This window comes from Acipenser ruthenus, chromosome 21 (assembly GCF_902713425.1).
Source record: "Acipenser ruthenus chromosome 21, fAciRut3.2 maternal haplotype, whole genome shotgun sequence".
In the NCBI taxonomy this organism is placed as follows: Eukaryota; Metazoa; Chordata; class Actinopteri; order Acipenseriformes; family Acipenseridae; genus Acipenser; species Acipenser ruthenus.
In genome coordinates, this window is record NC_081209.1 from 28,191,483 (window position 1) to 28,213,765 (window position 22,283).

At 41.3% G+C, this 22,283-nt stretch overlaps 1 protein-coding gene across 5 annotated transcripts; it reads right to left on the minus strand.

The window, feature by feature from the left end:
* Positions 1-1,940: 1,940 nt before the first annotated feature.
* On the minus strand, positions 1,941-21,634 carry LOC117428559 (sodium/potassium/calcium exchanger 1-like). Of its 5 annotated transcripts, XM_058995423.1 has the most exons (12): positions 21,479-21,634; positions 19,765-20,920; positions 14,754-14,813; positions 14,012-14,120; positions 11,297-11,347; positions 9,963-10,043; positions 8,116-8,160; positions 7,893-8,011; positions 7,097-7,321; positions 6,593-6,682; positions 5,040-5,206; positions 1,941-4,428 (listed from the first exon to the last, which is right to left on the minus strand). In XM_058995423.1, the coding sequence occupies exons 2-12, from the start codon at positions 20,737-20,739 to the stop codon at positions 4,179-4,181; spliced, it is 2,172 nt and encodes a 723-aa protein (XP_058851406.1). In that variant the 5' UTR covers positions 20,740-20,920; positions 21,479-21,634; the 3' UTR covers positions 1,941-4,178. The 5 variants fall into 5 exon arrangements, with proteins under 5 accessions (XP_058851406.1, XP_058851409.1, XP_058851407.1 ...); XM_058995426.1 differs by lacking the exon at positions 11,297-11,347; XM_058995424.1 differs by lacking the exon at positions 8,116-8,160.
* Positions 21,635-22,283: the final 649 nt, after the last annotated feature.

Below are 22,283 nucleotides of genomic sequence, written 5' to 3' on the forward strand. Positions count from 1 at the left end.
TGTAGCTCATTGGCTTGGGCAAACTGAGGAGAGTCGATATTTTTTTAAGTCCTTCCTCAGACTTCAGAGTTCTGCACAACAATTCCCCTGCTCTAGAGATGTCTGCTGCTTACTAATCGATCATACTTTTTAATAGACCTGTCAATAACATTTATTGTTCTGAAACATTGTATAAGCATTGGTTTGTCATGATACATAATGATTTGTTTTAATAGCTTCTCCAAATGCCAAAACGGCCTGATGACTTTAATATTATCCTCGGTTTTCAGTTCAGACAAAACAAAACAAACAAAACAAAAAACGGTATATCAATGTTTTTGTTGCTTACCACTTTTTAAACTGGCTAATATTTAAAGAATATGTAAAAGGTACAAATATTGAATAATGTGGGCTAACGATGGTATGTGTCCTAATAATACAGCAATACTTTTAATCCTTTAAGTTGATTTTTAGAGGGTCTTTTAATTATGCTTTGTAAATGCTGTTAGGTCAATCAATCAATATTTATTTTATATAGCGCCTTTCATAGTGGACCACCATCACAAAGCGCTTTACAAGATAGTGAGGAACAATACATAATACATTAAATACAGTGAAATACAGGGCATAGTACATTAAATACAAACAGTAAAAAATAAAAGAGAGATCCATTCTGTTTTTTGAATCGGTATGTATTGACAGTACTGGTTGTAGTACTGAGTCCCACCTTGCTATGTATTTATTAGTAGTTTAAGGTGTGTGGGTGTGTTTACATGTACCCTTTATTATTAATCAATTTGAAGCGTAAAATTACAGAAGATGCTAGATTCTTTGTTTTTTGTTTTCTAATTGCTTTATATAAATTGCACATTGACCTCAGAGATGATCTTAAGAAAGAGGACGATAAGCATGCTGGGAGAGCGTTCTGGTTTAATATTCTTAGCTCCATATCTAAGCCAGCAGGATGAGCTCCTCTTAAGAGGCAGGTCAGATGAGAGCTGGCACATCACTGAAGTACAGCAGAATGCAGATCTGATGTGAATCCCAGTTCTTCTTGCACTTGCTTTGAAACACTGAGCCTCAGAATAAGTGCTGCGATTCACATGTGTTCCACTCTTCTGCTGCACCCGCACATGATTTCATAACTATAGCCAATTCCATTTGACCAATTACCCAAAGTGGAATGCGTATTCAATATGTATATTAAAACATAAGACCCCAATTACTGAAGTCTTGTGGTTCTCAAATATGTATTCTAAAAAGAAACATATCTCACTTGTGAATTTTTCAATGTAACTGCTTATGTGTCATTGTAAATTTCATGAGCTGCTTGTCTGAAATAAATACAAAATTGTACCTTTTTAATTCTTCATAGTGCTTTGCCGTTTACAGAACTGTACAGAAAGCAAAGGCCCTTCAAGACAATGTCATGAAATGTATTTTGACTGTATTTGCATGGTCAACTTTGTAATTCTGTAAATAAAATCACTCATACCATAGACTACATTTGATTTGATCTGTTTTCTTTCTGCAGATGTTTCAGATATACTGTAGATTCATGTTGTTCAATTCCACCATTATATTCTAAAATGCACGACCCAACAGATCAATTTAAAAATGTCATAAATAAATACAACGTTTACTAATCTTATTTGGAATATATCATTTTTTTTTTTTGAGGAACATGATGTTTTCATTTGTTGTTGTTTTTATTCCTTCCAGTTCTGTTATAAAATTGTAGTAACAAGCAGTGCACATGATTCATTAAAGAAAATGAAGGAACAAATTCATTTCTTTGAAAAAATCAGAACACAAGCTGTATTTATGTAATGTGTAACACATCGATGCCAGTTAAAAATGCTTAAAAATGTCAGTCGCCAGTCCTCAAATGAGGACAATGACACTTCAAGTCCTTGATGAAGTAGCAGTGTTATCTGTAGATGATCCACGCAGACACACACTTACTTGTTTATTTTTAATTGTTTTAACAGGAAAGGTGCCATGTTGACCTAAGCTGGGGTTTTTTTCACAGGGTCTTAGGCAAAGCTGCAATTCTGATCACAACATTTCATGTTACAAGAAAAGTACAAACTGAATATCAAAATCACAAAACCAAAAAGTCAGCACAACTGTCAAGCTGAATCCATCAAATACCATTGCGTTCTCTTCCCCTGGTTTATTAAGCAATTAAAACCTGCATTACCTTGTTTGTCTGTTTTATTTCCTAAATTGAGATTATAATGCAGCAGACTTTTACAGGGCTAGTGCTCTGAGTTACTACTTATGCACCTCCCTGTGATCGTATTTTCAGTTCACAACCAAAGCCCAACCAAGTTTGATAAGTTACAGCCATTCTTGCAAGCAGGCAATTAAAACCAAGTTGTGCTTGGTGTTTTAAATATAGTTCTGTGGTTTGGGTTAAAGGAGTGCCAACACTTCAAACCAAAATGACATTTCTTTTTTTATTATTACTTTGTCAGAAACCCAGACTTGCATTTGCTTCTCTGCTGTTGTCATTATTTTATTTCAGCCCTGTTTCATCACATGGGTACTTTTAAACATTGTTTACTAAAATACATATGAACCACTTCTGTAGATTATAAAAATAGTTATATTGCAGTACACACAGCGCAGAATACAGTGTTTACACAAGTTTACAGTAGCGTTGATTGTCTTGTTGCATTCCGCACTGAGGAATAGTAATGATGCGAATGACGAGTACCACATGAATGTCTTGTTTTGATTTGTTTATATATACACATAGACTGCCTGGCCACTTTATAAGGAGCTGTCTGCCTGACTGGGTTTGCATCGCCCTGGTGTGGGGCGTGTTCTCCTGGTCTGCCCTGGTTCCACTGATTACTGTGGAAGGCTGAACGAATGGGTGGCACAGCTGTACACATCTTGCTATTAAGATTGTCTAGATTGTTACCTCGCCCAACCTTTTTTTGCCACAATATTAGAAGACATTCAGGTTGGCATTGGCTCTCCCATCAGTGAATGTGTAGCAATAAGAGTAAAGCTTTGTGAATGGATGCGGTGTGGGGGTCCAAACTGGACTGCCTGCCAATATCCCTTCCTCTTTCCTAAAGTGCATCGGGGGAAGGCTGTTTCCATTTGAAAGGATGATGTCAGCAGAGACGTGAAGCACATTCTGAGACATGCAGGTCTGTAAATTACAGGGCTATTCTGGGACAGACATTGAGCAGGATACGTTTTAGCTGCATACTTGTTTGAAACCACAGTCGTCGTGATTCTGTTGAAATACTTAAAAAATAGTAATCAGAATATTTAACTTGAAGTTTTGCTGCAATGGAAACAAAATATTTCGGACATTTTGATAATACACATTTAAATGAACAGTGACTAAACTTTATTTATACAGTATACAACCCTGTAAACAAATGCAACATTTACATTCACCATTCAACGCATGAATGAATGGAGCTTTACCCAAGAACAAAATGAGACAAAGCTTTCTATTAGGGTTCTGTAATTTCATACAGGACTAACTATAGAACTGGAAACTTTCAGAATAGATTCTGTGTGATCCTATGTAAAAAATAAATTAAAAATGATATACCAAAAAATATATTCCAAACTGCTAAAATCCTAACCAGAATGAACTCCAACTCCCAGCCAAGGAAACCCTAATAACAACTGCATAATATAACTGTAATTAAACCGCAACTTCAGAACTACATTTTGAATTACAGTGAGCCACGCTCCGCAAACCACAATTACTTCTAATTGCACAACTCCATGTGTAATTACACTGTACAGCTATGGCCAAAAGTTTTGCATTCCCCTATAGAATTAATACATTTTGCTTCATAAAGTCGAAGTGAAATCTGCTGAACAATGTTGCGTTAACATATTGAATTACGTACGGCTTTGTAGTTTTCCACTTAAACGAAAAACTGAAAATCTGCTGCTATGGCTTCACAGCAATATAATTTTGTAGTTTCTCTGATTACATGATGTTAAATAATAGATTATGTAATAATGCTCATATAGGTTTTTTTTTTCTTTTAATTCTGTCTCAATCCTAAAGTTCTAGGTGATGCAAAACGTTTGGCCGTAGCTGTAGGCAGAGTTTTTACCAACCACCCAGAAACACGACCCACGTGTAGCGGGGCTCCTTTTGCAGACTTGGCTTTTGGTCTCTGCACTACTGTCCTGTCGGAGGAGAGGCGTGTCTAGATGGAGACGGGGCACATGATAATGCGATCCTCCAGCATGACGCTTACCACCAGGAAGAAGAAGTAGAGAGCAAACATGATGCAGCCCAGGAACTTGTTCATCTTCCACTTGCAGACGGCGATGGAGAAAATCACGAAGAGGAGCATGAGGAAGAGCAGCACGATGGCGCAGAACAGCCCATTACTGCTCACCGCTACCGGGGTGAAGCCATTGATTAAGGAGTACATCAGCCAGGGCCCAGGCAGACTGTGGACAGAGAGGGGAAGGGGGTTCGGCTGAGCCTCACAACTGGAGAGATCCTTTTTATCCCGTCACGGCACTGCTGGTCTTTATTCTATTAACCCTTTAAGGTACAGGGGGCATAGGGTTTCTGTTTGTGAGGAGGATGTCTGGGAGATGATTTGTTATAAAGTAGGACAGTTATTGTTCCTTGGGAGCGAGAGCTATACACTATACAGTAAATCTTACAATGCAGTATAGATGCCGTTTTAACCCTTTGTGGTACAAATGATGCTTACTTTCTTATTTTTGCAACGAGGTGCACGAAACAGGGTTTAAAATGTACTGACAGGCTGGATCTGGTCATCCAAGTTGTCAGTTTTCTGGTGATACTTGAGTATAAATAAAAGATGATTGGAAGAATCTTTTCCTTTCATCCGAGGCGCTGACATTTTTACTGGCATACCAAGGCCGTAATCTGACAATGAATGCCTGACAATGAGTCTTTACCACATCCCTAGTAGCTGCATGCCCTTTAGGTCTGCAGCTGAACTAAAGAGAATTGTAATTCTGGACCCAGTGCAAATGCCCAGGACAGGTTGCCAGCTGTTGGTTTGTCGCTGGTCACGGTCACTCACCCGACAGTGATGTCGAAGATGTTGCTGCCCACAGAGCTGGACACGGCCATGTCTCCGAGACCCTTCCGCGCCACGATGACGCTGGTGATCAGGTCAGGGATGGACGTTCCCGCTGCAAGGATCGTCAGCCCCATGATCTCCTCTGAGATCCCAACCGTCTCTCCAACCTGAGCAAAACAACACACAGGTCACCGCTCCGAGGATCTGCAGCAAACACACAGGTACACACCGCTCCGAGGATCTACAGCAAACACATAGGTACACACCGCTCCGAGGATCTACAGCAAACACACAGGTACACACCGCTCTGAGGATCTGCAGCAAAACAACACAGGTACACACCGCTCCGAGGATCTGCAGCAAAACAACACACAGGTACACACCGCTCTGAGGATCTGCAGCAAACACACAGGTGCACACCGCTCTGAGGATCTACAGCAAACACACAGGTACACACCGCTCCAAGGATCTGCAGCAAACACACAGGTACACACCGCTCCGAGGATCTGCAGCAAAACAACACACAGGTACACACCGCTCCGAGGATCTGCAGCAAACACACAGGTACACACCGCTCCGAGGATCTGCAGCAAACACACAGGTACACACCGCTCCGAGGATCTACAGCAAACACACAGGTACACACCGCTCCAAGGATCTGCAGCAAACACACAGGTACACACCGCTCCGAGGATCTGCAGCAAAACAACACACAGGTACACACCGCTCCGAGGATCTGCAGCAAAACAACACACAGGTACACACTGCTCTCGAGGATCTGCAGCAAACACACAGGTACACACCGCTCCGAGGATCTGCAGCAAAACAAAAAACAGGTACACACCGCTCCGAGGATCTGCAGCAAACACACAGGTACACACCACTCCGAGGATCTGCAGCAAAACAACACACAGGTACACACCGCTCCGAGGATCTGCAGCAAACACACAGGTACACACCGCTCCAAGGATCTGCAGCAAACACACAGGTACACACCACTCCGAGGATCTGCAGCAAAACAACACACAGGTACACACCGCTCTCGAGGATCTGCAGCAAACACACAGGTACACACCGCTCCGAGGATCTGCAGCAAAACAACACACAGGTACACACCGCTCCGAGGATCTGCAGCAAACACACAGGTACACACCGCTCCGAGGATCTGCAGCAAACACACAGGTACACACCGCTCCGAGGATCTGCAGCAAACACACAGGTACACACCGCTCCGAGGATCTGCAGCAAACACACAGGTACACACCGCTCTGAGGATCTGCAGCAAACACATAGGTACACACCGCTCTGAGGATGTGCAGCAAACACATAGGTACACACCGCTCTGAGGATCTACAGCAAACACATAGGTACACACCGCTCTGAGGATCTACAGCAAACACACAGGTACACACCGCTCCGAGGATCTGCAGCAAACACACAGGTACACACCGCTCCGAGAAACTGTCATTACTTTACAGCTACTTGTATTACTACACACTCAAATCCAGGTGTTATTGTGAGCAGGTGTGCTCGGTTATACACTCAATGAGTACCTGGTGGGCCCACCATACCATGAGGTAGGAGAACACGGCAATCCAGATGATGGATCCCAGAAACGTCATTGCAAAGAACTTCTTCGAGGCCTGTCCAAGAAGAGAACAAATCCACACATGAGTCCAGCATCACTGCAGAGCTGTGAGATCACACGCACACATTGCACCATGTCCTGAGCAGCTGTGAGGATTACAACTAGCTCCTGCTATATGTCTATGCTTTAGTACCAGAAACATAATCAAAACGGATTGTTATAAAAGACAAATCATTTGAATCCGTTCCATGCAGTGAACTCTATTACGATCAAAGGGTCCTAGATCTGCGCTCTCAATAGGGAGCTTCACGTTGTCTCCGAATGTGACTAACATTATTATTATTTTTTTTAATAGTGGGAAACGGGGCATTTATTGTATTATCAGCTTTTGAAATACTCTGATCCTTGGCTGATTATTGTCTGCTGCTCTTGACACCTCGGAGGGAGGGACTGTCTTGCTGCCCCTCACCGCACTGCGGACGTCAGGCACGGTCAGCCACAGCGGGAAGACAATGGGCAGCAGGAAGAGGTAGGTGGCCTGCTTGCGCCGGGTGTCTGGCCACTCCAGGGACAGGGGCTTGTCATTCTCTTCCTCGTCCTCCTCCTCCTCCTTTTCATCACTGTCCTCATCATCGCTATCTTCATCGCTGTCTTCTGAGTCGTCCGAGCCGCCCGAGCCCCCCACTTCCTGAGTCTGGACACGCACACACACACACACACACAACAGAGAGAGAGAAGAGGCATATGAGGACATGACTGGAACACACTGACACATACAGGGGGGCAATGAGTCAAGAGACGGGCTGAAATAAATAGCGCTGAATAAACCTTTCAGAAACTGACTGAATGAAACAGCTGCAGACAACTTTCGACAATGCGGCTTTCATACAGTCTTCCACAAGAACCTTGACATGTTTCATTACTTGTCTTTTAGTCAGCCTTGAGCAGGGAACAGGAACACAAAAGAGTGCCTTTCTACAAGAAGCGTTTCATTATTCCAAACCACTTAGCGAAGGTCTTTCTGCTGTGACGCCTTCAAATGAGCTTTCAGCTTCAAGGTAAAAGACACAAGGCTGCAATTACCACAATCAGATAGCTCTCAGTAGAAATTATACTTTAACATGTGAGTCTGAGTCCTCAGCTCATTCGTTCAGCATCGTGCCACTCTGTGATGTTAACACTCAAGGTTAATTGACGCAGGGTTCATTTGTTTTTGTCATCCATCTCATTTTAAAAGCCTGGCAGGTGTACTATCGCAGCCGCACCTCATTCCCTTCAGGCAGGTCCTTTTTCTCTTCCTCTTTGACTGGCTGGGATGTGGACGGCTCTGTGGGAGGGGTGACCTGCACATTCACATTGTTGGGGGCGTCCTCTTTATCTTCTCCTGGGTGAGACAAAGAGAGCACAGCGGTGAAGCTGTTAGGACAAGCAGTGCACTGCATGCAAACTCTTCAGGGTCAGTGCTAGCTGTGAGCTCTCACGTCTTACCGAATTTCAATCTTCGGCAGATCAATGAAAATAACTGGGATGGGACTGAAACAAAAATCAAACAGACAATCAGAACAAAGACAGCAAGCAAGCACAAGTGATTCTACTGTACTGGTGTCTGGATGGGGTGCAGACTGAAGCAAGTGCAACCCCCCTCGCTTGTAATTCATTAGACAAATAGCCATTAGACAAGACAAGGAGCAATGCTGGTCCTGTATAAAGAAAAGTAACACAGAGCTTCGACAAAACAGACAAAGCTGCCGCTTTCAGGACCACTGCGCCCCTCTTCAGATGGGAATGCATCGTTGCACCTGCATCCGCAGCTTTGTAAGACTCAATGTGTGTGTTTTACACTGGGACTCTGTGTGTGTTTTACACTGGGACTCGCTGTGTGTGTTTTACACTGGGACTCGCTGTGTGTGTTTTACACTGGGACTCGCTGTGTGTGTTTTACACTGGGACCCGCAATGTGTGTGTTTTACATTGGGACTCGCTGTGTGTGTTTTACACTGGGACTCGCTGTGTGTGTTTTACATTGGGACTCTGTGTGTGTTTTACACTGGGACTCGCTGTGTGTGTTTTACACTGGGACCCGCAATGTGTGTGTTTTACACTGGGACTCGCTGTGTGTGTTTTACACTGGGACCCGCAATGTGTGTGTTTTACACTGGGACTCGCTGTGTGTGTTTTACACTGGGACTCGCAATGTGTGTGTTTTACACTGGGACTCGCAATGTGTGTGTTTTACACTGGGACTCGCAATGTGTGTGTTTTACACTGGGACTCGCAATGTGTGTGTTTTACACTGGGACTCGCAATGTGTGTGTTTTACACTGGGACTCGCAATGTGTGTGTTTTACACTGGGACTCGCTGTGTGTGTTTTACACTGGGACTCTCTTATTTAGTATTAGTGTAGTGCTTCAGTGTAAGACTTCCCTGGATCCTACAAGACAGACACTAAGCAAGTAGATTGACAGACGGACAGACTTATACATTAGGAAATAGGCATATGTTGGATTATAATACAGTAGGCTACATATTTGTCATGCAATTCATGGAACACGAAATCGTTCTTTTTTACAGGACATGTTATTTATATACAGATATTTATTTTGCAACAAAAGAAAAAGGTTTTGAAAAAAGGCACTGGACCTGGGATCTGGCACAAACTAACCCCTGTAAATACAGCAGCTTTACACTTTCTCCTTCATCGATAAAATTGATGGCGGCTAATGTGTCTTGAAAGTCGCTATACAGAGAGGCCGTGGCTATGGGGAGGTTCACATCATTCATTTCTACACACAAGTGTTTCTTATCTTCTCTACTGCAACGGAAACACGGCCTGGTGCCGGGTCTGTTAAATGAGGGAGTTTATTGCATGGAAGCTCTAAGCAAACAGTCACTTTTAAACATCCTCAATAACATTTCCTTTGTTTTTCAATTCCGAATTCCAGGTGTGCTTTCACTTGCTAGGGCAGCTCAAAATTAAAATACCTTCTTGCAGTGGTAAAAGGCAAGACAGTGGATATTAAGGCCTTGGCTGTCGCTCCTTAAAGACTCACAGTAACTGCATGTTTCACCTGCATACAACACCCACAGCAGTCATAGCTATTCAAGACAGGGCAACAAACCCTAACCCAAATCAAACCTACGGATACCATAGAAAGAGGTAAGGCAAAGCACAGGTGATCATATGAAGAGAATATGACGTGTCACAGCTGAACGGCACATATCGACTATCTCAGCTTGACCTGTGCATTTAGATTTGTATATACTGTGGCTCCAGTGTTCGTCTGTGTTTAAACAATGAGAAATGGAAATAGCCTTTGGTTGTTGGCTAGCTCACCTGCTGCTTTGCCATGTCCTTTGCTCTCTACCTTCCCTCTTGCCATGTCATTCAAGATCTCAGCCTTGTCCTTAAACTTCTCTGTAGATAAGAGAAAGTAAACGTCTCAGGAAAAGCCACCGTTCTTTGCATGGCTCCCCCATCATGCAGTGGAGTGTATGTCACATGGAGCACAAGGGCCCTTAGCCTCAGAGCATTGGTTACAGCGAGAGGGGCCAAGGGAGCCTCCCGAGCTATATGGAACAAGGGGTTAAGGAGAGCTGAAACAGTATTACAGGATAACAAAGTGTTTGGAGGAACTACAATGAGGAGCATTCGATTATACTGCAAACTGTACAGTAACATTGCCATTGTGTGGGATCATCTTAACTGTTTAAATAAAACTAACAGACCACCAACAAATCTGCCCAATCAATTTCCTTCTCCCTACCTTATATAAAAAATATAAAAGGATGGATTCCTAGATTACTCTGTAAACATAAACACTTTCAGAAAGTCTACAAAAATTCCTGGTTATCCCAGGTGCAGAACTTAGGACAGTCTATGTGAGGGGAGACACACTAAGTAATATATTATACGAACTCTAATGAAATAGAGGCTCTTAGGTTATAATAAAATATAGGGTCTTGTACTTAACCTCACAGAGGGATAATGAACTACAATTCCATGCGCCAGATTAGAGGGAACTACATTTGAAAGACTGAAACAAGGAAGAGCCTATGGGTTAAACACTGAGCCCCATTCAGACTGGTGGGCTTTATATCCCCATTAAATACTGCTGAAATTTCAATAAGAAAAATATATATATACTGTATATATATGTATATACAGTTGTGTGCAAATATATTAGACACCCCATTGCTTCTGTACTTTATTGTTGGGCTCCATGCTTGACAAAAGTACCAACTGTACAAAAGAAAGTGTGTGGATACAACTTCAAGAACAAGGGAATCAAATCCCACCAGAGCTTGTGAGAGAGAGGGCACCGACACTGTGCCAAAAAGATGCCAGGCTGTTATTGATGCCAGAGGTGGCCATACTAAATATTAGCATTAAAGACACGTTCAGACATATAGCTGTGTTTTTAGCTTTTAATCAGTTTCATGTAAGATGGGTTTCTGTAGTAAATTCATATTTGTTTGTGTGTGCAAAGCTCAATAATGACAAATCTTGAGGTGTTCTAATAAATGTGCACACTGCTGTATACTACTGCATATGTATGTGAAGGCATGCTGGAAAAACAAAAAACGCAGACAAAAAAAACCAAATACCGAACCAACGAACACAAAGTACAAGAAACGGATGGAAGAAGAAACCAGGGCCTTGGCTCTTACCTTTCCCGAGCTTGGAAGCGGAAGGTTGAAAATCTCCATTAAAGACGGTTTCTAAAGCATAACCATATACAGCACAAATTGAGCAAAACAAGAAAACTACATGCACAACTTCACTCCCTCTATTCTGAAGCCAAGTGAGTTTAAAAGGGGGCTTTCTTATGGGCTGAATTAGATAGAACCTGAAATATTTTGCCAGTCTTGTCTAGTTGCCGGCACAGGTAATTACTCTTCCAGTGAGTGATGCTGTCACAGAGCAATGTGGAGCTAGGATCACTTAATTACACTGTAATTACACACAACTTACACAGTAGTTACTATATCTGATCACCAGTAGCAACTTCTAATTCTTAGGTTTACATTGCTGTGTCAGTAGCATTATAGCTACACACCTGGCACAGTATTTAACACAGGTACTTACCTAATACTATTTATTTGCTGGATAACTCCAAGGTACATGGTGTAGGTCAGTGGTGCTTACAAAAGTCACTGAATCGTGACTCTTCAGATGCATAGGCTGGTCAGGGTGGCTGCCAGTAACCTACACATGACACTTAGTGTAAAGCTTACCCTGAGATAGCTGGGGGCCACACCTTCTGTGTGTATCCACTCCCCAGGGGCCTCATGTGGCTCTCAGCTCGTACTATGAGGATCACGGGAGCAGATGTATTGAATTTACAAGTGACAGTTTTTAAACAATAGAGTAATTCCATGGTGCAGTATTGAATAAAGTGTAAAGTGTTCTTCACAAAGTGCAATAGGCATCATGAGATATTCAAATATGATTGAACAATGCTTATATATTTTTCAGCCCTCGCTACATTTATGCAGCTACAAAGTCTACACTGGGGTCTTAGTGGTAGACATTGCTAATCCTTCATTATAGTGATGTGAAAGTGAATGTAGTCTATTTAAGGGTGGTAATGAGTCCTTCTCAGCCTGACCGAATTGTACACAGTAATCAAAGGTTTATGGTTATTTCTTATTGTGTCCCTCTCAGCCAAGACCTGGAGACTGTCAATAACATAAACAGGTTTTCCATGAATGCCTGCTCTTAAAAGAGTAACACGACATTATTTTATTGAAAGCAAAAAGAAACTATTCTGACCCAAGAAGAGACTAAAGACAAGAAGACAGGACTGCATTAGACTTTGCCACTTGTATGATGTCCACAAACTTCTGTAAACAGTGCCGCCCAGGCATAGAGCATGCTGGGAGCTGCCAGATCACTATCGAGCTAAACAGATTGGGCTCAGGAAGGCAGGCTCTTAACCAGATTTGATCTAAATCTGATAAGAGAAGAACTTCCATACACGGCACCTGAGACACTGGGGGTGGGTAGAGAGGTAATTACATCAAGACACAGCTGAAGGTCATTCCCACGAGGAAGGGAGCCAGTGCCGATGTAATGTGCAAAACATGTGTACCAAAAACACAAGCTAACTGCTTAAAGGAATACCGATATGCAGGTTAGATGATATGTTAAACTGCTTTTCAATGAAACAACTAAACACACACACACACACTACTTCATTTACTTCTGAAATGCAAATATCTACTGACCCTCACTTAATGGTATCACAACATTCCTGTTATGCAGAATGGCTGTAAGGTTTTTTTGAAGGAATACAGAAATATTAGAACCTATATAACATTTTAGGGGGATTTCTACACAACACTATGTTATAAGCTCATTAAAGTGTATTTTTTTAAGCGCGTTTCATTAGGTATATTTTAACTGAGATCGATGGGTCTGTTTAGCTGATGTTAACAGCAGCTTATCTACAAGACACTGCATTTAGATCCTTGCAACAGAGCCCTTTGCTGATCGAGGATTGGAAAACTGCCTTCTCCAACAATGTACACGAATCTCATGTCATTTTTCATCTTTCAAAGTATGTGAAAACTACCTGAATTATCTAGAAGTGCCACCCTGAGTGGTTGTGCTCATTATATATGTGAAAAGCTCACTCCCTTCAGCTTAAACAGTCGTCCCGCCCCCCCGCCCCCCCCCCATCAGAAAGTATGTTAAAGTTTTTATGCATCATGACTACTTGCTAATTGTCTTTAACACACACACACACACACACACACACACACACACACACACACACACACACACAAAGGTTTGTCTGTCAGCTGACAGCTCAGAGGTCCTGTTTGATCACTGTATTGACTGATACACACACACAGGCATTTATCTACTTAGTATCAATCTCTGCTTAACTCATTTAGAAACACGCAGCAAGTAATCCCTTTTACAAGGAGAAGGGCAAGGGGACTGTTACATGACATTAATATCCATCACTATGGATGCAGGCTCTTAAAGTTACATTCACAGGGCTGGCCTAGTAAACTGTAACTGGGCACCAGTTTCCTTGGCTGCTTGGTGTAGGATTAATCCAGTAATCAGGGAGGCATACCAAAGTGTTATTAATGTGGGCAGAGCAGTAGGGCAGTAGGGCAGCTAAATCTTCGGAGAACATTTTCTCGGATTTAAAGAGTAAATGTTAAAAGCATCACGGCTGAAAGAAAAATCAAACCCAAATACACCGAAATGTCTCTCTACCTTGAGATCAGAAATGATCAGCGTGATGGTCTGTAATCACTCATAACTAACTGTAGTACACAAAAGTAGATGAGGTATGAAAACTCTTTCAACGTAATAGCAGAATTTCCATTTTACATTAGCTTGTGTTTTCTAGTTATTCCCCTTACCTTCTGCCAGAGGGTCCAGCGTGTGGATCATGAGCTGGAAGATGGTGTTGCGCATGGTGCTGTTGTGGAGGGAGGCAGAGCTGCCACCCCGCTGGAGCGATGGCTTGAGCTGAAGAACAGGAAGAAGAACAAGAACAACAAGAAGAGCAAGAAGAAGAGAATGTGTCCCTTCATCTTCAAACATAAAAACAGTCTCTTCATGATACCTTTTTAAATCAAATATTTATTTGAAATCTGACCAGGGTTGCAAATCCTGGAACTACTGACACTGACCAGGACCATGTACAGTAAATTGGAATTGTTTTATTTTTTTTAGGTTTTTATTTTGTATTTTGTTTTTCTGCTTGTTTGAAGTGTTTTTGTCCTGTTTGAATGATTTGTATCTTTTTTTGCTATTGATTTTATAATGTTATTTCTTGCCTCCTTCTCTTGACAGATGTATAGCTCAAGTGTTCTATCCTGGTTAAATACATTTCAATTTGGACATTTGCATTTTCATTTTTTCAATCAGTGAGCAGGCTCACAAAATCTTGATAACGTTCAAATCAATCCCACTGACAGTTATTGAGATTTCACTCTATTTTTACTGCAGGACAAGAGCGGCAATTTGCTTTTGAGACAGATTGCTTTTCTCACTGTACACCCCCACAATTTGGACTCAGTACAAGTGCAAATTATGAAGTGATCAGAAGCTGTGGTGCTATGACTACAGACACCGGTTTCCATGCTCCAGCCAGCCTACCTTCAGTCTGTTTTTGTCCTCAGGAGGCGGTGGTTCTTCCCCTCCAGCAGATCCATTGGTCTGTGAACAAAACCAAAGTGATGCAATGTATTGCCTTGGATTAAGAGCCAGAGCATTCTGTCAGGGTTCTGTCAGTATAGTGTTATATCTGTCAGGGTTCTGTCAGTATAGTGTTATATCTGTCAGGGTTCTGTCAGTATAATGTTATATCTGTCAGGGTTCTGTCAGTATAGTGTTATATCTGTCAGGGTTCTGTCAGTATAGTGTTATATCTGTCAGGGTTCTGTCAGTATAGTGTTATATCTGTTATATATTTTTATATCTGTCAGATATTCAATTGAAAATAAAGACACAAAAGAAAAAAATCCAAGCTTTTCATTTTAAAAGGAATGTTTTCTTTTTATATGAATTTGCATGATATTTCTTTTCCATCTACTGACTATCCCATGGCGTTTATTACTGCTTCAGCATGCACATCGCTGTTATCTTTGACAGACGCCTGTATATTTTACTCTATAATAAGGCCATTCTAAAAATGACTGCTGCAAGGGGTGGAGGGGGTACTACGGGTGCACACGGGTGGAAAACAAGGCAACGCGCCGGACATGAGTGCGGATTACATACAGGGCCGCTGCTGTATCGAGTCGAGTCAGGATAGCACCGTGTGCTGTTCCTACAGTGATGAAGTCTTTGTGTGATTACTGTTCAGAAGAGGCCTCTTCAATAGACAGTGCTGTGTGTGCTCATGATAGAAAGGCAAGGTCTTCTTTTCAGGTCCCATGTCCAGGCACTAAAAAGGCTCGTCCGTGCTTCTGGTGAGGTCGCACTCTATGGCAGCAGGCTTTCCTATTTCTACGACATTTTAATGAAGAAATGATTTGTAAAAAGGTACTGCAGTGTACCATGGTAAAAACACAGCAAAGTGTAATAGTAAAGCACAGTAAACGCATAGTGAGCAGGTTAAACCATTGTTAAAACCATGGTGAAGCCTGGTATAACATGGGAACAGCAGAAGTACAAATTGACTGTGGTAAACATTTATAAAAGCAGCCAATCTGCAATCTAAAAATCACTATGTGCATGTTCATTAATTGTTACATTGGACAGGTCGTAACTCAATAATGAATGCATTCATAGTAACTGCTTACTGATAAATATGTTTTAATGATACAGCAGAAAATGTGAAATGCATCTTCTAAATCCTACATTGTGGATATCTGCATTGGTGCTGATTTGATTAGATTTACCAGCTCTCTGAGTATGGAGTATGAAGAGTGTTTCATTGTAATCCTCTGAGCTGCGCACAGGGAGACACACAGTTCTTTATATTGAATGCTGCTGTTCATGGTCTATAATCATCGGGGTCCTCTGGAACAATGGCATTTAATTGGCATCATTTTCTGAAAGCGCATGAACAGGCTTTAAAGCAGTGTTGGCATGGATACAGCAGGAGAGGTGATATCTTTTACTTATTCTCACAATAGATCAAGACTGAACTCTGCAGGTCTGCCACCTGTAAAACGAATGGGTTGTGCTTTACTGAAGCCTTACACTTACTGTGTTTATATAAGAGCTAATAACGGGCTTGCTAATGAACGCCATTATGCTTTTACTCATGGTTAACAAGTAGGCAGTTTAAATATCTCTAAAGGCATTTTTACAGATGACAGGGCTTTTCATTAGTTTCTAAATAGGTTACTATAGCTTAAATAATAAGTCATTTGAATTTTTTTTTTTTTTTACATTTCCCTTTCTACAATTTTTTACCATCATTCCAAGTGGTCCTGTTGCTCCAACAAATCATGTGACAATGCAACCTTTCCACTCTGTAACCCCACCTCTCTCTCTCTCTCTCACTCTGGAATGGAGATCCTAACATCACAGTATACATCAATATATATATATATATATAGATAGATATCTAGATATCTAGTTATGCTGCACTAAATAAAATAAAACATTATTTAGTTGTGTTATAGGAAATCTTAAAATAATATGAACCTATTCAGTCAACTGCAAATAAATGCTAATTATAAAAAAATATAACAACCAAGCACACACAATTTTTTAACAAACTGCGGTGCAATAAACGCTGCGGTGGTACATTGTGAAGTTCAACCATTTGTCAGTGAACAGCAGTGATTGGCTGTAAGTGATGGTGCTGCCTGTCAGCTGGGATCTCTGACTAATTCATAATTAAACCCTGTGACCCAGCATGAATAAGCCTGATTTAACATGGTGGGGGGTCTCCTACAATCAATGATATCAGCTTGTCTTTCAATTACATTTGATAAGTTGATTGAAGATTGCATTTTACTGTTCACACTAATGAAAACACCTGGTGGATTTTGAGCTGAATTGGGGATGAGCCGTGGTTCAGTAAGGATCTCACATGTTTATGTAAAACTAAACATAATGATCTGCTCCACTGTAACTGCAAGCTATGAAACTGTGACCTTGTGTTTGGAATGAAATTAGACTGGTTCAGTTTTGGTGCTGAAAACACTTTCCAGTCGCTGTGTCTCCTAGTGTTATTATATTATACCCTGTAAACAGGATAGGAGACCCTGCATCTATCCTGCTTAATTATCTACACTGCCATGTGAATGATTATTAGTTTCAAAGAATGTGGTTAAAATGGCATCTAAACTGCATTGTAAGATCTACTGTATATTCTATAGTTCTAGAATATACAGTAGCTCTTACAATGCAGTCATATCCCAGACATCCTCCCCACAAACAGAAACCCTTGCTGCTTGCACATTTATTCATAGTGACCAGTGATTTCATCCTGGTTCCTATTTCCTTTGACTTCTGCAATCAAACACATTTTCAAAACCCACGAAGTGGAGTGGCTCTGTGGTGGTACTGCAGCAAACTCAGAAATGAACCTCCATCTGCTGTTTAATATGTTCGATAGCCTGCTAAAAGCTTTTCTAAATGTGTTTTATAATAATAATAATGAGAGAATAAAATGTGATATTTAATATCCTGCAAATGCTACTAAATCCCAAAAATGTAGATTAAAAAAAGAACACACATAAAGAACTGATATGCTAAACATGGTCCTGCCAGCACATGTTAAGCAGTGTATAAATGCAGTACCTGCCATGTCCAGCACACTCTTTTGCGTACATAAGCTGATTCATTTGTGATGCAAATTGAATATCTGCAATTCATTATAGATGTTATATCATTTGAGGCAAATACAAGACAATGGACCCTTAATGGCAGTTAAGAAACACAGAAATCCTATCGCTGAAGTACTAAATATTCACATCTAATCATACTGAGAAGTTCAGTGCTACAATAACGGCCCTTGCTAGGTATATATTCCTGTAAAAATGCTGTATTCAGGAGGAGGTGCTTGATACAAAAATGATGCCAGTTTTCTTTGTGAAGGACAGGTTGAAAATGACAGAAAAAAGCTAATACTCTTAAAATACTAAAAATTAGAACTCCACCAAATAGCTTTGTATAAAATAAATATACATTTCCTTAGAGTTTATTCTTCTGCTAGCGCCGCTTGGAGTTCCAGCCTCATTATGATCCGTTCGTGTGGTGAACTCATCTCTTATATGAGTCAACATGGTATGCAGAGAGTGCCTGCTTGTGCATCTCAAGGAGCTTCCCAATCAGGGAGATTGCACTGCAGCACGGCACACCTCGGAACAGTGATTAAGAGTTGAGGGCCCTGTCACACAGCAAGGCTTTCAGCAGGGGTTTGAAGAGCTCCTAATTCCCAAAGGGTTTTGAAGTGGCTCACACATGTCAATCAGAAAACACCATGTGGATAGTGTAGCTTACATCCATTCAGCATTCAGAGAGGCCTTGATCAGAGTATTGTACATATGCAATAGACGCTCTGCTCCTAGAGAATTGTAGGTGAGGCCAGTATAATTAGCAGCACAGGATTGCGTGTTTTTCAGTGTTGGTCAGGGAGTTGCACCCGGTCAGGGCTGCAGTGTTTTAAAGTAGGATGATTTGTGATGGCCCTCCAAAGCCAATTATTTCACAAAGCACCTCTTGCATAGCTACCTCATGCAGTGAACAAATTATATTGCAGTGTACCAGACAACCTAACCTATTCTATTGAGGACCTATTTCAACTACACTGTCAATGTGTTTAGTGAAATGAAGGGTCGATAAATCAACTGAGGATGAAAACACTAGCAGGATTAATATAGAGTTAAAGGAGGGTGATATTCAGAGACCAGGTGTTGCTGATAGAAGACTATGAAGATGTGCTTGTTTATTAGAGTGAGTCTGATGCTGCTCAGATGTAGCATCGATCCAAAGGACTACAAAGACTGGTTTTATTAAGACAAGTCACATATAACAGGAATTTTCCACTGCTAACTATATGCATACATACAAGTGAGTTGGCATAAGCCCTTTGGCTGCTGCCTGTGTTCTTAGTGCCTCACTTTCTCCAGTCTCGCTGCAGATCTTTGCTGTCTCTTTGATTGGATTCCTCAGTATACTGTAATGGATTGGTTCTAAAAGGGATTAAGTGTACTTCAAATCAAATGAAAAATCCCCTGTTAACCCTTTCATGTATGGCAACATGGGGACATATAGAAGACGCACACACATGATGACCTCATAAGGATGCCATTTCCCCCCATATAAATCAGTGGAAAAATATATATTTATTATGTGTGTGTAAAACTTATTTTTTAAGGATTTTTCCATATTTAATGCATGAAAGGGTTCGAAGTTTGGTATGTCTGTACGTTAGATTTAGATTTCATGACGTCATAAGGCAGGTTTCTGGTGACGTGGGATGGGATTCTGTTTTCTTGGTCTGATAAAGGCCAGAGTGTTCAGGCAGATTTATAAACCACTGCCAGTATTAAACGATTTAATTCAAATCAACATTTAATGCATGTGGTTTGCAACTAGGGGGAAATATTTAAATGATTACATGGCCAGAATGCATACGGACACCAATGTATTTATATATCATGAAAAATGAATACAACAAATCTATATACAATTGTGTACTCACGTTGTCTGGTTCCTCCAGCGCGATAACTCTGACAATGCTTTTGTGTTTGTTGAGTTGCGCTTTGAAAAAGTGCTCCACCTGCACGTTATACTTCATGAAAAACACGTAAAGCACATAAGCGCAGAGCAGCAGCATACTCTCCCACCACACGATGACGTTGTCCAGAAAGAAAACGATGAGCATGATGAGGCCTACGATATAAAAGGAAACATCTCGGAAAAGAGGCCACCAGGTCAGATGCAGCATCTCGCGGGAGAAGAGGGCGCACATGCCGATGACAAAGAGAATGTTGAACACCGCCGAGCCCACGATGGTGCCGATCCCGACGTTGCTGTGCGAGATGAAGACCCCGATGAGCGAGGTGAAGAGCTCCGGAGCCGATCCGCCTGCTGCCATGAAAGTAGCACCAGCAACATCATCAGAGATTGCCAGTTTATCGGTGATAACCCCCAAAGCAGGGACGAAGAACTCGTCGCACACAATGGCTAGGGACACAAACATGTAAATCATTCCAAAAATATGAAGGACCACCCAGCCTTTGCGACGCTCCTCCACCGTGAAAATGTCCTGCGGGTATTCTCCTTTCGTGTGATAGGGGATCTCGAGTGGGGTGCTGGTAGCATTGGTTAAGGCTGTTGTGTTGGGTACTGGGGTTGTTGTAGTAGGTATCGTGGTGGTTTTAGCTGGCTCGGGGTCTACAACTATACAGTTCCTTAATGTAGTTCTGTCTGTGGTCAGGGGGGTGTGATCTGTTGTTGTTTCAGGGGGGTCTGTCGTGTCATCAGCTGTGCTTTTGTTTGAGAGCTCCCTGGTTTCCACGTCGAGGAAGCTGTCCACATTGTCACCGTCATCGTGCCTTGTCCAAGGTGCTGACCGCCAGCTGAACGAAAGCTGGTAGGCGAAACAAACAAGCACTCCCGTTAAGAGAAAGACAATTCGATTCCACTGAAACCTCTTTCTCCTGTGCAAATACATGTTTGCTCAAATGAGACGCGTGTTTGTTCTTCAGCACCAGTTATTGTAGCGTCCCCCCATCCAGTCAGTAGCGGTTGTCTTTAGCTTCAGTTTGCGCGGTGAAACCCCTCTTGCAAAAAGTACGAGTCGCGGCTTGAAATGTCATCTCATTTTCACTGGGCAGTCTCGCAGAAGCCACGATCTATTAAATAAAAGACACTGTATATGTTAATATCTTTAACATATACATCATATTATGAACTGCGTGCCCAGTAATCTGTTCGTGCACATCGCAGTACTGTACTGGAGTTAAGCATAACTTAGGCAATAGCGAAGCACCTACAGTAATTACCGCTGAGGTTCGCGACAAAAGACTCCTGTTACTATGGATACAAAAATATTACCTGCGCACCCTTCTATTTACCTTTGGAATTCAATTAATGTTGAGAAAAAAAAACGGTTATGCATATGAATTAATTGCATCCTGTTAATAATAATAATAATAATAATAATAATAATAATAATAATAATAATAATAATAATAGCAGTTTTTCACGTACAGACAACTAAAAAATATAATAGAGTGCTGAACATGAACTGATACATATTACATATTTCGTATTTGTCTATTAAAGTTATGCGGTCAATTAAATATAACAATACTTCTGTTTGTCTCTCTGCGGTGCTAGTACCAGTAAGCATGTCATATTTGATAACTTTAATGAAGTCTCCACGTCTATCGTTATAAAAACCAGATTACCTGTACAGATACTGGTCGGTCACAATCAGGTTTCCAGGCAGCGGATTATCCTGGCGGGCTTTGGAGTAGCGGCGAGGATGCGGACTGATTCTGCCTCTCTCTCCCAGCTAACACACAGGCAGAGAGGCAGGGTCAGATGTAGGACACGCTGCAAAGGGAATCTCCACCCCTAGATCAGTGTAATACGTGAAGAATATTTAAGAAGATTATCTCCTATCTCTTTCATTTTCTCTGACACAAACTTCAGATCGGATTTTATTCATTATTAGTGTTTTTTTTAAAATACATGTATTGGGCATGGGTACTTACAGTACACTTTTAAAAGAATACATAAAGAAACGAGAACTGTGTTTCAGTGGGTTAGCAATACGATGTAGGTCACCGATCGCGTTATTTTCTAATAGGGTGTAGGGTTATATGGTGTGGGGTTATATTTGACAGCTACATCGGTTCTCATTTAGCTCATTTTAAAATCTATTGTTTCAAATGTTTCAGATATTCAAATATCTTCTTTTGAATTTATATTATTATGTTAGATATATTTGAAAAACTTTTCACTATAAGTTTTCGCTGATACGGACCAGTGTTGTAATTATTCAGAACACATGTAAGTCTGAAGACAGTGTAGTTTTGCATCAGCTGTATAATAAGATATCATAAGCACCTAAACACAGCGAGCGCCTAAATATAAGAACAATATTAAAGTCAACAATGGCAGAATAACATCGCTTTACAAAGGGCTCCCTCTGCTGTGTGTGCCTCGAAATTACTTTTATAGATGGATTTATACCTGTAGGTGAATACG